At 40.1% G+C, this 16,520-nt stretch overlaps 2 protein-coding genes across 2 annotated transcripts; both read right to left on the bottom strand.

Annotated features, from left to right (window-relative positions):
• Positions 1-835: 835 nt before the first annotated feature.
• Positions 836-9,339, bottom strand: LOC146662136 (uncharacterized). The gene is made up of 5 exons (XM_085418597.1): positions 8,616-9,339; positions 8,256-8,337; positions 7,995-8,154; positions 5,057-5,189; positions 836-3,036 (listed from the first exon to the last, which is right to left on the bottom strand). Exons 2-5 carry the CDS (start codon positions 8,273-8,275, stop codon positions 2,834-2,836), a joined length of 516 nt encoding a protein of 171 aa, XP_085274723.1. The 5' UTR covers positions 8,276-8,337; positions 8,616-9,339; the 3' UTR covers positions 836-2,833.
• Positions 9,340-9,420: 81 nt separating this feature from the next.
• Positions 9,421-14,150, bottom strand: timm21 (translocase of inner mitochondrial membrane 21). The gene is made up of 6 exons (XM_085418596.1): positions 13,674-14,150; positions 13,207-13,269; positions 13,024-13,121; positions 12,825-12,898; positions 12,616-12,721; positions 9,421-11,465 (listed from the first exon to the last, which is right to left on the bottom strand). The coding sequence occupies exons 1-6, from the start codon at positions 13,960-13,962 to the stop codon at positions 11,373-11,375; spliced, it is 723 nt and encodes a 240-aa protein (XP_085274722.1). The 5' UTR covers positions 13,963-14,150; the 3' UTR covers positions 9,421-11,372.
• Between the last annotated feature and the right edge of the window lie 2,370 nt (positions 14,151-16,520).

Genomic DNA, 16,520 nt, shown 5'->3' on the forward strand with positions numbered 1-16,520 from the left:
AGTAAGGTGCGTTATGTATGAGGTGCGGGGTTGGAGTGATGTATGGGCTCGAGGTGGGATCGCATCAGAGATCGGCTGTGAATACTTGTGTACATGTTATACGTTTTTCACTTTGAATACATTTGCAAGAATTTCAAGAAAACTTTCAATTTACCATTACAGGGTACTGTGTGTGGAATTCTGAGATAAAAAATGATAAAATAATCCATCTTGGAATAAGTTTGTGACATGAGGAAATGTGAATTCTGTATGAAGATGTTAAGATTTTCACTGGGAGTGAGAAGAATGGACAAGAAACATCAGAGGGGCTGCTCAGGTTGAGCGTTTGTAGGTGCAGATGAGGGATTGTGGATATTTTAGACAAGTGTTGTTAATGATGGAGCTGCCAGGCAGGAGTAAAAGAGGAAAACCACAGAGGTCATTCATGCATGTCATAAGGGAGGATATACAGAGGGGTTGGTGTGACAGAGAAAGATGCTAGGGTGAGGTGGAGGCAGATGATCCTCTGTGGTGACCCTAAAGGGAGCAAAAGAATGATTTCATTGTCGTAGCGAATACAAGAAGCTACTAGCAGCTACATTTAATTCTCTAGCTACAGATAGAGCTTTTCAATGTTTGGAAGAAAGAAAAGAAAAGGGCAATAACGTGATAGCTCCCTGGTTTGGAAAAATCTGCATTACAAAGTGCAGGTGCAGATTTTAAAGACAGTGGAGACTTCAGAGACCAAAGTGTATATTAGAAAGTGATTGTGTTGTATTTTCGAACCAGTGAGTGTTGCTCTTCTGCTGTGCAGCCCAGGGGTGACCTCAAACATGAGAAAATGAAACTGACAATATTTTGTATAACAACAATTTAATACAGAAGATGCATTTCTCCCAAAGCAGAAAAAATAATTAATTCCCCTCGACTTGCAAAGCTACTAAGTGGGGACATCTGATATGTTGCCCACAATGGGAATGAACGTGAAGTGAACAAACAGGACACAGTACGGACAGAAGCCTCGTAACACTCAGGTCGTCAATCGTCATCATGCTGCCGCCATACAAAAGATGCCATTTCAAGCCCACATTCAGATTTGCACCTCGGAGCTTCTCCGTTACATCCTCCAGATTGTAAAACCAACACAGGTAAATTTGGTAAAAACGCATCAGCGTCGGACGATTTGTCATCACAATACAAAGAATTACCATTAAAGTACATCACATGTGATTCTCCGAACAGACCCCGTTTACCCAAAAGTCCAGAAAACATTTAAAATTCATTCAGTTTTTCTAGATTTCTCACGCCCCGCCCCCTTAATGGTCAGAAACTACACACAGACTGATTAAACAAACACGTAAAATGGATTATTTGGGAGTACAGTGTTATTTCTGGATTAACTGAAATGCAGTGACAGGAAAAAAAAGAGAAAAGAACAAAAACAAAATTTACAAAGAAATAGTATTTGAAAAATTGCAACAGAAGAAAACATATATGTAAAACAGCTGAACTCTACCACCCTGTGGCAGAGGTAAAAATGATCAGAAACAGAACTGTTTAAAAAAAAAAAAAAAAAAAAATTTTTGGTTCGTTTTCTTTTCACAAAGAAAAAAAGAGAAGAAAAAAGTGACAGCTCAGTTTTGGTGACTTCTAAAAACCACAAAAAGCAGCCTTCACATCCAAGAATGTTTTGAGCCTTTGCTCGTAGCCCTGTGAGTGTTTTTCTAGGGTTGTTACACGTTTTCATTTGAAGACATATTTAAATGAGAATTACAATTCACTACAATGATTTTGATCATCCTCCAGCTGGATTTACATCTACATAAGACACATTTGCATTTCTCTCAACCCATTGAACAAAAGCAATTGTCCAATTTTCCAACTTTTAACAGAAGAAGAATTCATGTTTACACTATTTGCAATCTGGTGTATAGGAGATAATAATGATGAGCAGCAGAAAGAACCCAGCAGCTACACCGATTACGACCACTCGCTCCGTATCTTTTCTACTGCCAGCGTACATTTATTTCATCCACTTGTTCCCCTTTTCTGTTCGCCCTCGCTCAATCCCATTCTCAGGGTAATAGTCACTTGAACTGTCTAACGTCCCGGTATAATCACCACAATAAAAAAAACACACGGGATAATGGGGTAATTATCTAAGACAATTGGTGCATTTGTTATCAAATAGCACTCAAGTGCACTCATAATGAAGCACTGAGTAAACACAGTTTGGAGTTGAAAGTATTTATTATGCACATGTGCTATACATAGCAAAGTTCCTCTGAAATATAATTAGATTGTCTACACTGTGAATTTGTATGGAAGGCTGTTACTCGCTTACTGTGTTTCAGAACAGCGTCTACAGACGGACACAAATATGAAGCCGTGCCCCACATATTATGCTTCATAGCATCTGGAACAAAAACTAAAGCATCTGTTTGATTTTGAGACTGATCAACTATTTTAGTTCTGTGAAAGAAGGTGGCCTCAGAGCACACTTTAAAAGTCTCTCTCGCTCATCTGTGGCTCCACTGATACCCTTGAAACTCAGAGGTCAAGGGGATTATTTTCATCCTAGCTGGAAGGCAGTCCTGACTGAGGCACACAGGCTCACTGAAGTCATCTGTTATTGCCAAACTCATCAGATGACCACTTTTTTTTTTTTTTTAAACAACACAAAGTAAAAAAAAAAACAAAACAACAAACATATGCACACACACACACACTCATATACACGCACAAACATCCAAATAAACATTTGCTCTCCTGTGAGAGTTAGGCTGGCAACAATCACTGAGGTTGAACGTAGGAAGGCAGTGCATGGAAAAGGCAAACTGGCATCAGGGATTGATTAAGCGGACCCGCTGTGACTTACAGCGCCGTCCTGTTGGCTGACTTGTGTAGGGGGAGATGCTGTGTAGGGGGGCGGGGCTTCATTTACGCTAGTGGAGTCTCCTCCCTCAGAAATACGAAGAGTGTTATGGCAGGGCTGCGGGGCGTCGGGCACGTCGCCTTGGGCACACTCGCTGTAGGGAGGGGGCTTCAGGTCGTCCTCTGGAAGGAACAGAGAAGACAGCTTAAGGAAACAGGAAATCATACACACTTGTCCCGAACTGAGCTGCTCAGTTTAGGGACATCCACCGGATAAATGTTTCCCTCACCTTAAATATAATAGAACTATGCACCAAAATAAACTACAAACAAACTGTTCAACCATAACATCCGACAGGAGAAAACATAAATCACCTCTAAACATGGGGCTCACGCTGATCATAGAATGAGCTGTAATGTTAGGAAGCAGCAAGGTGTTTTTTTTTTTTTTTTGTGGGCAGGACTTTGACTTTAGTCAGCTGTTTAAAAAAATCATAAAAAAAAGATTATAATCTTAACCTTCCTGACACTCCCTTTATGGAAGAGGAAAAAAAAAAAGGTTTCGGTACTTCTCACAGCTTCTCGGTTGAGCTTTTTGAGATGATGAATTTTTACTCATGCTTCATACGGTCACAAAACTTTCAAATATTCAATAACAGCGAATGTTAAATTGTGCCGCAGCAGACGCAGAAAACAGGAGTTACACAGTGCTGTGTGGCTGTAACGCCGAATTCAGTGCTTATTATACCTTCATGCAGTGGCACTATTAAAACTGCTGTATTACAGCAACCCAAACGTCCCCTCCCCGGTGTCTCCGATAGGAAAAAAAGATCTGATATGAGGGCGAAATGGAACCAGTCACATTGTGTAATTACACTGCTGCTGAAATGTCACCATTTCCAGCCTTTGTAACCACATCCTGCTTGTCAGACTCAACTACCACTTCAGATCAAATGAGATGCCATTTGCGAAAGAGGACGCTCTGAAACTTGATACAAAGATTTAAAAGCTGGAGTGGCTAGCTTGTGCCCTCCTACGAAAACACATATTTGCAGCTAATTATGCAAAACAGGAAAAACTGAAAGCACTGACATGACTGTTTAAAGTACATTTAACCCCAACTAGAAAAGGGAGAAAATCCCTTTTCTAGTTGAGAGAAGAGTGATTACGAGTAGCAATATTATTTAAAATTGAAAAACAAAAGTGGGGTAATGGAATTAAAAAACAAAATAATTGGGAAAGAGTCATCAGCTCTCAAAGTGCCAGTCACATGTCCAGTATTTGAGCCTCTGTTAGGAAAAGGAACTAGGGTCTTTCTTCTTTAGTGTTGCTTTTTCTGGCGCAGTTTAAAACAGTCATCAAAAACGAGTTAACTCACACACAGAAGCAATGCACTTGGATACAACTGAAACAGATGGTTTCATTTTGATGGAGTTACTCTGATAAACAAACCTCTGACTGCAAACCAGCATGTGAACTCATTTTAATTAGGACAGCTCTTTTTAGAGATATAAGTACTATGGAGCACTAAAGGGAACTGGATGAAACTACAGCCGTTATGTGCACAGGCTCTGAAGCAATGCCAAAGCTGATGTGTGCCCCGAGACTTTCTAAAGCTGGCAAACGCTGCTCAGAGCGAAAAACATCATCCGGCAGTTGTCTTCTCTTTTTCAGTTACTTATATCTGAAAAAAGCCACTTCCACTATAAAACTGTCAGCAACAAGCGCTCTGCATCGCAGTAAATGAAACTATGTAATCACAGCGACCACACAGAGTATTCAGTCAGGAAACGTGGTGGACTTTCCCACCGTTTCTGTGAATGAAATCGATGTAAATGCAGTTACTAAGGGGGGGGGGGGGTGTCAGGGAATGTAATTAACGCACAATTCATCTCAAGTACATATGACACAACCACCCTTATGTTGTAGTGAAACCATCAAGCTGTGTAATCTGACACTAAACTGCTCAAAGCAGCACCGCAGGTGGAATAGGGGACTCCAGTTAAGCCCTCGTGCCAATCAAATATCTTGTTTTTCTTTACTGGGTGCTGTGAACCAACTTGTTAGTGGATAACGGTCGAGCGCTCTACCCCACAGGATGTTGAAGTACGAGAAGGGGGAAACATTTTGAATGGGGCTCGCTTGCAGGCTAACAACAGAACAAGGAGGCAAAAGATGTGTGTGACTTATTCAGCTTTGTTACCTCCAGATACTGCCTCGTATGGTGGTGGCATGTCGAGCTGGGAGAAGGATGCTGCTGGTGGCAGGGCTGTGGAGGGCTCCTCTAGTGAAAGGTCATCCTGGACACCATACCAACTAGGCCAGACTGATGTTTGCTACAGGAGGAAGGAAACACAGAGTTAATTACACAAATGCACACACAAAAAGCAGAAGCACAATGAAATACACACATACACACTTAGCCGTTAGAGACAGAAATCTATTAGCTAAAGCCAACATCATAACACCGCTAACACTATTAGGAAACGAGCCGCATTAACTTTACTGTACACATCTCCGGAGATGACGCTGCTGCTGGTTATCATAATATTACACTCATGCATCAGCTCTTTTAAACTTTTTTTCTTTCTTTTTGCCACAGTCCACAGCTCACAAGTCAAAAAACCACCAGTGAACAAAGGGCAGAACATAAACAGCCGGGCAGCATTTTCAAAGAATCAAATCATTAATGTTTGACTTCAAACACAGATCACCACCATGGAACGTTTTCCCCCCAAACCCGATAAACCGTTTTTTAAGCCTGTATTTACACAAAAGAAGAAGCGAGGACATCTGCCAGTTCATTGTATAAACATAACAGCAGTTGTTGCTTACATTACACTAGGCTGGAACGTTTTTAATACACATACAATCATTTCCTTGAAAGAGAGGAGAAATGAGAGAAGACGGGAAAATAGTTGAGATGTTAAAAAATGTCTGTTTTAAAATGCTTTTTGCAGATTTGTGATACAGCCCACATATGACAAAGAAGTCCGTTTTATTAAGTGACAGATCAGCACCTTTGAATGATGCTTTCAAGCTCTCTTGAACCTGTTGCCCATGTTGGTGATCCAGGTGTACACGCTGTAAGTCGGTGATGACAGACTAATGAGCTTATTAGTTTAATCATCCTGTTGTTGTGGGCGTGATAGGAAATGATGATGAAAGTGAAGCACCGACAGAATAGTTCAAGATAATTACCACACTAATAAGCTACATTAAACTAAACTTGCACAATTATTGTGATCTGTATTTTCCAAATCTAATTAAATGCTTTCATCCAGTACCAGTCCATGGCCCAGGTATTGGGTACCACTTACATAATAGCAACTGTTTATGTAGGCCTAAAAAAAGAGGACTGAAACCAGCTCATAGCTTATCAAATCATTTGGATTTCTCTCCATGGCCCTTATCTATCAAAAGGTTGGGTTTTTTTGCCATATTAGTCTCTGAGTGAGTAGAGCTGTCCAAGAGGTTTAACAAGTAGTGCTGCATCATGAAGCTGAGTCGTCTTGGCATTTCTTCAGAAAACTTTCAGGGTACCGGGTTATGGATGACCACAGGGGTCTCCCTGCTGCACATTCCATTAAAATCTAAACAGGGAACATTATATATCCGAGACAGCAGAGGGAACAAAGAAGAGAGAAAGGAAGAAAGAGAGGAACAGGGGGAAAAAGGAAGGGGAGAAAAAGGGAAAGTGTGGGAGGGGGAACGGGGGAATGCAGAAACTGTGAAACAAATGGAAGATTAGAGAGGAGTGAATAAGCAAAATGAGTTCAAGGAGGTATAGCCAGCCGGCAATCTTGTGTTGGACTGCATGTTCCTTCAGTTCAGATAGCACACATAATATCATAATTGGTCTTGGGAAACCCAAGGTCAAAGGCCTCGGCATTGCTCAGTCGCCCCTGCATCATTTGCTACATTATTTATTTTATAAATGGGTCACTTCCTGTTGCACAAATCCTTCAAACAATACTAAAAATATCCCTCTGTGTGCTTGCTACATGGACAGACAACACCGAAAAATAATTCAAAATCTGGTGAAGATGAATTTCTGTATGTACATTTCCATTTAAATTAATAATCTATTACAAAAACCTGTTTCTAACTTTCCCGTTCATGCAGCATTTACAACACCTAACAAGGAGTGAATGTAGCGGTCTGGAGTTAGAAACCGTTGTTAATAATTCTCATTTTGGGGAAGCTCTGAATCATGGAGATTGCTTCCAGGTGTTTTAGAGAGGCAGTAAAGCTGAACGGCCCTGGGGAAGGTACAAACACGATGCCTAAACCTGTGGCGTAACCCACAGAAAACAGTTGCTACACGCTGAAGTTGAGGAAAGGCATTATTATTCTAGACGTATCCCTGAGAACATCAACAGAAACACAGGCAAATCCAACACGCATTTCAAGGGGCTCATAAAACAGAAGGCTGCCTTTAATAGCTAATTTTAAAATGACCATGAAAAGCACGTGTTTCGGCAAGACATGAGAGGTTTCAAAGCAAACTATGAAAGCCATTCTGCTGGCTGGATAAACAGCCTGAATAAACCATGTAAACTAATCACAATCTCAAGCAAATTAAACATTCGAGACTACCTCCTCCCAATATATCTCATGAATAGTTTGTAAATGGTAGGATCTTAAAAAAAGTTTTTCAAGACAATCATTTAAATTACTCCCTGTGTTTGCGTTTCGCTTTAATGGGTTTTGCACAACAGTTCACACAGAGACGGTGGGGGGGGGAAAAAGCTCCAGATCAACGAAAACCCCCACATGCATTCAAACCAGAATGTGTTCCTATTAATGGACAACCACAAACTTGCTCAGTATGACACTAAAAGTGAAATGCTGCCTATCGAAGTAAAAATGACTCGACTGGAAACCGCATGCCTTCTCGAGAAAGCAAATAACTCCCCTGCAAAAAGAAAATAACACAACCACGACCTTATTTGACTGTCTCTTTCTCACTCAGCTCCAGTCTCTCAGCCAGCATGAGGAGGTCCTCTTCACTGTGAACACCCTTGAACTTTTGTATATAAAGTCACTTCCTCCAAGGTGTGAAACCACTTCAGAAGTTCACAGCTGGATTTTTGCGCTGTGAGGTGCATGTTCATGTGTGTTGGGGGTTCTGCACTTACGCTCTGTCTCTCACACATCTGATGGAGGTAGGCCCTTCCTCCAACAATGACTATCTGAGCATTGCGTGGGTTGCTCAGGTATGCTGCCAGTTGCCTCTGTCTCGACCGGTACCAGCACACATAGAAAAATATCTTTATGACGATGAATATAATGACAACTCTGTAAAGGACACAAAAGAATGAGAAGGAAGGTTGATCAGATTCAAGGATCAGTTTTAAGCTCCGTATTTAATTAACGAAAAATACATACAATATACTCACATGTACCAGTATAGCTCCATTATTGTGAGATGTTAATTATTAAGCAGAGAGTCTCATAGCTGAGGAAGAAGACTGCAGATTCCTGCCCAAAGAAAAAGGAAAAACTTCCACTTAAAGCAATTTTTAACTCATTTTTCACCAAGGCTATTCAACCAAAAAGAAAAAAAAATCCATCGCACTGTCTTAACTAATCATTGAAGATTTCACATGGAATGTGTAACCCTCAAGCCGCTATCCACACAGAGCTCGGGTTAAGCACTTTTATGCAACTTAAAAAAAAGATGGTGAGTTCAACACGGCGGTTTGTCAGTTAGTATAGCTTCCTGGTCTAGTAAAAGCAGACACAAGAACGAAACTTACTCTGTAGCGACAAGTCGGTCTTCTTGATTAGCTGACGAGGTGTGCCATTCCCCCAAGCGTCTTCGGGGATGTGATGAGAGTGGAGCTCCGTGAGTCAGATGAGGCTACGGCTAGTTTAGAGCTAGCAGGCCACAACAACAACAACAACAACAGGAACAGCAGCAGCCGTACACTATTTACCCACACCGCAAGAAAAACAACGACGGAGACTGGGCTGCTTGGTGAGCATACCTTCCTGCTCTTATATACAAGTTCATAAGCTAGTTACTACAACAGCTACACGCTGGCTTAACCCTGGAGAAACAACTAAACTAGTCCTACAGAGTTTTAGCTAGCTCTGACTGACTGAGCACGCCCCTGTGTTCAGCGATGCCTTCGCTTTCACAGTGGGCGGTGTTCAAATGTTCACAGGGTTCCTGTCTTCATGCTTCCCGTAAACTGCCCCCTCTTGGGAACAAATTATTGGACGCAGTTATTATAATTAATCGCGTAAATTTCCCCGTTCAAGTGTTGTCTGTTTGAAACAGAACTTATTTAGAGTCGAGTAGCATCAAGCTAATTCGTGTTCGGTATGCGAACCAGAAACGTTATCTTGGGTACGTTCATGGTTTATAATTTTTTAATTATTAAAAACCCAACAACTTTTAACCCCTTCATAAAAAAGAAACACCTAAATCTGTCTGTTTTTAGATGATTTACAGACGTGTAATATAAAGCTACGAGACTCATATCTCAGCAGCAGCACTGACGCAGAAACAGTAATAAAAAGCGACATTTCCAAGATAACTGCTACAACGATTTACTGGGGGTCCATCACAAATTCCACTATTTCCGAGGGTCATGGAACGTAGCACGAGTTCTAGGGACGATTGGGTACACATGGGATACAGTATTACACAAGAATGAGATCAGTGCAAATATTTGGAAGCATAAACCCATTAAACGCGAGATTTATAGAGGTTTTTATTCGTGCTGACCTCCAGCAACAGTATCTCGGACGTAAGAAGATCGAAGCTGTTAATCAAACTTTGTTCCCTTGATAGAAAAATGCATATATACTTTGGATAAACTGGATTTACGAAACGCCTCTTGCTGTAACTCTGTGAAATATCAATATTTTCTGTTTTTGCTCAATAGATGGGCTCAGTTCCAAATTATAGGGTGATAAAAAGCTTTATGGATATATGACTGCCTCTGAAAGCCTAAGGGAACATTTAATGGTCTGGTTTGTCTCTAATTATTCCCTGCTTTTGCTTTTTTATCCTGTTTAATCCAGGCCTGTGACATTAGCACTGTTTTGAAGTTAAAAATAATAGAGGGAAAACAGACTAAATTCAAAGCAATCTTGCTAGCCATTGCTTAAAATGAGACATTAAGTTGAGACAAGTTTTAATATTGGTTTATTATTACGGTTTCCACATTCTATATGGAAAATACTTGCAAAAATGTAAAAAAGGGCACGTCATGCAGTACATAGCTCAATGCGTTACCTCCATCTAGTGGTGACTGTTTCATACTTCATTTCTAAAAATGTAATTCTGTACACAACAAATAAACTAAACTTGACAGGAAAGCATCCATAATATTTTCTAGACCTGTATTTTATGTATATAAAAAAAGAGCTTAACATGTAAAAGATGTGTTAAATTGTCATTGGACCTTACACCCCAAAAACAACTTACAAATGAAGGAAGAATTGTAGCTCCAATGAAAATTATCTCTACAATAAACAAGAGCACTCGAGAGAGTGCAACTCCCCTAGAAGGACAAAGGCTACGCTAAAACATGGTTGTTTTATGATGTTTTATTACAACAAGCTCACATCAGCCTGGTTTTATTAAACTTGCTAACTTTAGCCGGCTTTTAATACACACTGACGTCAGCCTGGTTTTATTACAGCACCCTGATGTGTGACCTTTAACCTTGAAGCATTACATACTAAAATGATGTATTTTTATTATCTTTGGCTGTACAAGCTATAGAAACCTGAGATTTTAAGATATAGTTATGCAGTGTGTGAGTTTGTAAAAATTTATGGGGTCATTGTAACGCTGTAGGGCATTGTACTGAAAAAGTTAATGTGTTGTAGAGCTCTGTCCATGCGCTTTCATATGAAGTATTACTCAATATAGTTCCTTGAATTACACCCCCGCCCAAAGATTAACTTTGACCTTGGAGGGCTTACAATGAAGGTCCCCCAATGAAGGTCTAATCTATTGTTGAGAAGTTTGAAGCCAAAATATAGTGGGTAATATAAAGTTTTTACTGAAGTTCACATTTGATGTGAACTAAAATGAAAACAGCTTAAGCTGCTATTGGTATCTGCCATCGAACAAGATTTGAAAATGATATCTTGAAAACTGACTGCTAACAACAAACAGAACTTATTACATACTTCCTTCCCTGGGAGGGTCCAAAACACACACACACACACACACACACACACACACACACACACACACACACACACACACACAGAGCTCCAGTTGTATGTTTGTTCCCAAGTGTTTTATTTTATTCAAAATCAAGATCACAATCTAGTAAAAAAAACAAACATTTATAAATTAGTAGCACGGGGCCATGTGATCCTTTGATCTCTGCTTTGCAAGGCTCTACACCAAATGCTACACCAAAGCTGTAATTGTTTAACAGCCTCTGACACTATGTGAAGGTGAATTCTCCAGATTTTTTGTCCAGCAACACATCTAACACACACTCCTCATGCTTCCATAACGCTGAATCACACATCTAAGGTCCTTATCTGTTATCTTCCACAATTATAGTCCGTCTTGGGTAGACATCCATGTCCACAAATATATAACGAAACTCATATTTTCCAGTTTCAGGATTCTGTAAAATCAACAACAAAAAAAACTGGTTGATTAAACACATATAAAAACATCAGCGATGTGACGGCCATCACATATGAAACTAGGTAAAGCTTTAGGAAGACACACAGTGCCACTTACTGGGGATTTACACTTCAGTGTGAAATCTACCCATTGAAGCCGTTTTGTAACTGCAAAATCCTCTGAAACTCTATGACGTAACCTGACATGCACCTGAATCTAACTACACGTCACAGCCCGCAACCACTGTGATTGGTCTGTCCAGTACAGCCGATTTCTTCTGTGCATTTTTGGGAATACTTTTTTGCCACGTTTTTTTCAATTTAACTGTGAGAGAACAACAATCACTGCTTCAATATAGGGAATAATAATTACAACATCAACATAAACTTACCCGTAATACACCCGCACAAGCATAAATGCTGGCAACAACGAGCCTACGATAGGTAGGCTACATTGTAGGCCCCACAAAAGCATCTTTTCCACTAGCACCTACTCGGCTTATCTCAATTTGAAAATTACTAAATTTTCTATTAGATGGTAGTACTTGTTACTAGGTACTTTTTGAGTACCTATTAGTCTGGATTTCCAAGCGAGCTGAGTCAAGCTGAAAATATGACATCAATAGACCACAAGCCACTGATTGAGCAGAGGGTGACATCACTGGGTGAGTCATGAGAGCAACTCCTTCATAAGAACACAAACCAACAGCTTGGTCCAATGATGAGATGCAGAGTTTTAGCATCAGTTTGGTAGCAGGTAAACAATTGGCTTGATGCCCTCCTGTGTCAGAGGTGTGTAGAGGGGCGGTTCAGCGGGCTCGGGGGCAATGGCAGGGTGGCTGGCTAATTATGCTCTCCCTAGTTAGTGACGACAGAGGAGTGCAGTGCTGCTTCACACCTCCATTTTTGCATTGTGTTTGTGTCACATACAAATAACGCCAGGGGACTTCCAGGTCGCCTTGCTACAACGATCCCACCTACATCGAGGTGGTACTCAAATATGATTAAAAATGACCGAAACTGAATAGAGCAGAGTCGAGTTGAGTAGGTGCTAGTGAAAAGACACAAAACATTCACCGCAGAAATGTCAATCAGTGCTTGTGCATGTATGTATTTCATAAGCTGGCTTTTGAGTGGCAGAATACCAACCTCTTTAGACTCTGTATGCACTGTCCCCTTCACTCCCGGCTCTGAGCCCTCAATGTAAAACTTAAGTCTCATATGCTTCATTCCATCCTTCAGGTACTCGATATGACTGAGGAGAAGAGACAAAGACTGCCATTATACATGTTAAGGCTACCTTAACTAAAAGCGGGCTTTGTTGCTGAACTTGTTTGACTAATTAACAAAACACCAACCTGACTTGCTGCCTCCTTCCTCGACGGGTGGTCTCCCCGTAACATTTGATTGGCTCACCAAATGCACCAATTACCTACATTTTCAATAAACAAGAAACTTTTTATATGACCTCATAAGATCATCAAGAGGACCTTAAATACTGAACTGTAACATTGTTAGCCTGGCCTCATGTTTGACAGTCACTAATATCGTTCATACCTCTGGGTGTGACTTGACTTTATCGAAGGCTCTCCCATACACTTTATTTGGACTCGCGGATGCAAACAGCTCTTGGAACACCACATACAGCAGCCCACCTGACAACACACACAGACGTCATTTCAAACAGGATGATGAATTGCTTGGGTTACGACTGCAGCTTTTTAATTCCGCTGTATTCACCTGTCACTCCAAGCCCGATGAGTACCACGATCAGGTAGGTGAAGTCCCTGCCAGCTTCTTTCACTGGAAGGCATTCAGTGTGGAGGGTTATTATGCAACAGCTGTGCATAGTTTTCATTTATATTAGGCAAAGTTAGAATCTCACTAATAAAGGCAAGTGTTTGTTCAGTTATTCAGTAAATAAACTCCTGGGTCATTTTAAGATATTTCCTCTGCTGCTGGTGATAATCAGAGCGATTGATTGCGATTATAAATACAATAATTGTGTATATTTTTGTCCCAAAACTGCTGCTGCAATGGAATAAATCATTGCTTGGTTAAATATAGTACATTTTCTTCACAGTGCCTACGGACAAACCCTAATGGTTTGCTTTGAAAATAGCAGGCTATCATGAAACTACGCTCCTAATATCTGAGTACATGTATGAGCACGACTTAAATCCTTTTTATTTCCTCGCCTTGCATACCTTTTTGTGCAGCTGAAGGCTTTGGACTCCCACTCTGGAACTTGGAGACTGACCTGTCTCGGTCCTCGGGGCTGCTTTTATTTCTGGCTGTAAAGTCGAGACAAATACCCCGCCGTCTGTGTGTTTGTATTAAGCAGCTTAGCACAGGCGAATTAGCCTCTAGTCCACTGTGGAAGGCCAGTCTTGATAATGTTGACACTCTCCTGTGCGTATGGATAAGCACGCTGACCTGTGGTGCTCTGTGCTGCAGATTTCGGTGCAGGACCTTCAAAACCTGAATATAAGCCATGATTTGATTTGAGCGAGCCCCTTCCCAATATCGCAGAACTACACTAACCAGCCTACTGTGTGGTTTAAGTAAACAAAACGGACTTAGTATACATGAATTCACAGCACTAAACTAACCCAAAACACTGGGCAACAGGACTGGTTAAAGTCAGTCACCGGATTTGTGCTTCACTGGCGCACAATATTGCCGTCACTCACCGTTAAAGCGACAGCGCAGCAATGAAACGTCACTCGCTCTTCATCATCGTCTACAGCGAAAACGTCTTCAACAAAATAAAATAAAAAGTTCCAAAAAAAATCTTTAAGAAAAAAAAAATTACCGTTACAACTAGAGAATGCATTTCCTGGAGAAAATGCAGTGTGAATGCTGATACATGAATATTTGTTTGTTTTTTAAAGTGCTGAAATATTTGGGAAGCTTGTTAAATTTAACTGACATACACCAAATCTTTCACCTATAAGCCAAAGTGCAGAAATGTTGAAAGCTGAAGTTCACACAGAAGACGAAGTTTCAAAGTTGCAAAGTAACTGAATATCTTCAAAATGTACATTAGAAAGAAAAAAAACTGAGTAATGACCAAAGAAAATTTAGAGTCAGAAAAAATCAAAATGAATATTAAAATCTCATATTCTTTAAATCACTTTAAGAGTGGAATTATGTTTTTTAAAGGTCTAAACACAAGAATCTCAAATAAAAAAAAAAAAATTGCAAAACATCTGCTGTGTGTGTGTGTGTGTGTGAGTTTCAGCAAGTGAGTGAATTACCATGTAAGAGGGACATCAAATGAGCAGGTAAATTAGTTTTTAATAGTTGTTTTTGTTGTTGTTGTTGTTTTGTTTTGTTTTTAGATCTGCAGATGTCTTGCTGCAGTCTTCACACAATGGGAAGTGTGTTAATTATGAATGTATTTGTCAGTTTTGGAGGTAAGTTGAATTTATTTGCCACAGACACTGACAAAATCTACTGCAATTTACTCCTGACTCCATGCACTCTGACGTGAACCTTGGAATGCATAATTTCATACTTCAGTTAATGGTTGTCATGTCCAAATGGTCCAAATAGACTCTGGAGCATTAGAAGAAGCTTTAGAGTAATTTTTCAGAAATTAGAAGTACAATAAAAAAGGTCAAAACTTAAAAAAAGGGAAATTTGATTGGAACAGGTTTTGATTTTATTCACATATTACACAGCTGTGTTGCTGGCTGAACAGGCTCAGGCAAAAGCAATGCCGTGCCTGGCCTATTGTTTAAGTATCATTAAAGTTAGAGCTTGTAAAATCTCACCATTAGAAGTCAGTAGATTGCAGATTCCAGTCAAGTGAATTCACTTTTTCATCCCTCCTAATTCAAATCTATAAACCAAGCTACAGTAGCTCTGCTAACTCTGGTAATGCTGACTGTCGTTCAGTATATCGTTTGTTTGATCTTTTTATTTGCTTTTTGGACAAGTGAATTTACAAAAATCTCTTGAATCATATTTACTTTGGTGGACAGAAAAAAAACCTTTGTAGACTGTTTGGGGAACTTTAGTACAGTGGAACCCCAACTTACAAATACCCCATTTAATGAAAAAATCAAGTTACGAAGGCACTTAACGGCAATATTTCTGCCTGTGGTACGGCAAAATGCCCATGTAACAAAATCCACTGGCTCTTATTGGCTGAGCCCACAATGCCCACAATTCCCACAATGCCTTCCGAATCATGTGACAACCCCCTTGGCTTTCGTACTTGCGCATTGCTGTTCCACTTGAACAACGTATCCGGTCGTTAAGTGATGACGTGACGAATCCTACTTCCAGGCCTAAAGTAGTCTGCGTTTAATATGGCTTTTGTGTTGTTAACATGTTTAATGTTTTGTATTTTCTTCTATTTAATCTCAAAAAGCTCCTAAAACAGTCAGTGATCACTGTTGACCTCCCTCGGCTTTTATTACCGCTAATCATTTATTTAAGCTCAGTTTTTAAAATCTTAGGATGTAACTACAGCCCAGCCCATGCAGCAGTATATGAATGACTAACCTCGTATTGTGGATGGATTATCTCAGTTGTTCTCCTGGCTGAAGTTTGGTCCTTTTACAGCATCCTGCCATGCGATTACATTTGTTCCTGACCACCGAGAAAACTCACGTTAACTTTTATCGAGTGGGAAAAAAGTTAGCTTGTTTATATTATGCTAACATAGCTGTATCGCTAGCGGTCACGTAGCACATCATTATATACCAGCTAGCCAAACTTCAGTAAGCCTACAAACGTCACTGCTGTTTAGTTTTCTGTCTTCATTTATGTTGGAAGTGATAACAGAGCTGTACGTTTTAATTTGTTTCCAAAACCCCGCAGTCAGGACATGCTATATTGTATTTAGATAGACGCTATCGAGCTAACTTCCTGCTAACTTCTAACTCCGTTAAATGTCATAAATTCCGTTTTCATGGATGCCTGGATGTTAAACTCAATTGTTACACCTGGTAGAGCAGAATGCTGATCATTTTATTAAAGATGAAATACTTTAGACAGTTTTTCAACTCTCAGTAATGCCATAGTGATCGTTTGATATATGG

This window comes from Rhamphochromis longiceps, linkage group LG9 (genome assembly GCF_057381845.1).
Source record: "Rhamphochromis longiceps isolate RC_006_pf linkage group LG9, R_longiceps_female_GT1.1, whole genome shotgun sequence".
NCBI lineage: Eukaryota > Metazoa > Chordata > Actinopteri > Cichliformes > Cichlidae > Rhamphochromis > Rhamphochromis longiceps.

What these genes read in the sequence shown, in the direction of transcription:
- LOC146662136 (XM_085418597.1), bottom strand. Translation starts at nt 8,275, where the DNA reads ATGGAGCTATACTGGTACAT. An exon ending in ATGGAGCTATACTGGTACAT is followed by an intron (nt 8,155 to 8,255) that starts GTGAGTATATTG and finishes TGTCCTTTACAG; the next exon opens with AGTTGTCATTATATTCATCG. An exon ending in ATACGAGGCAGTATCTGGAG is followed by an intron (nt 3,037 to 5,056) that starts GTAACAAAGCTG and finishes TGTTCCTTCCAG; the next exon opens with AGGACGACCTGAAGCCCCCT.
- timm21 (XM_085418596.1), bottom strand. Translation starts at nt 13,962, where the DNA reads ATGGCTTATATTCAGGTTTTGAAGGTCCTGCACCGAAATCTGCAGCAC. An exon ending in CATCGGGCTTGGAGTGACAG is followed by an intron (nt 13,122 to 13,206) that starts GTGAATACAGCG and finishes GTGTGTTGTCAG; the next exon opens with GTGGGCTGCTGTATGTGGTG. An exon ending in AAGTCAAGTCACACCCAGAG is followed by an intron (nt 12,899 to 13,023) that starts GTATGAACGATA and finishes TTGAAAATGTAG; the next exon opens with GTAATTGGTGCATTTGGTGA.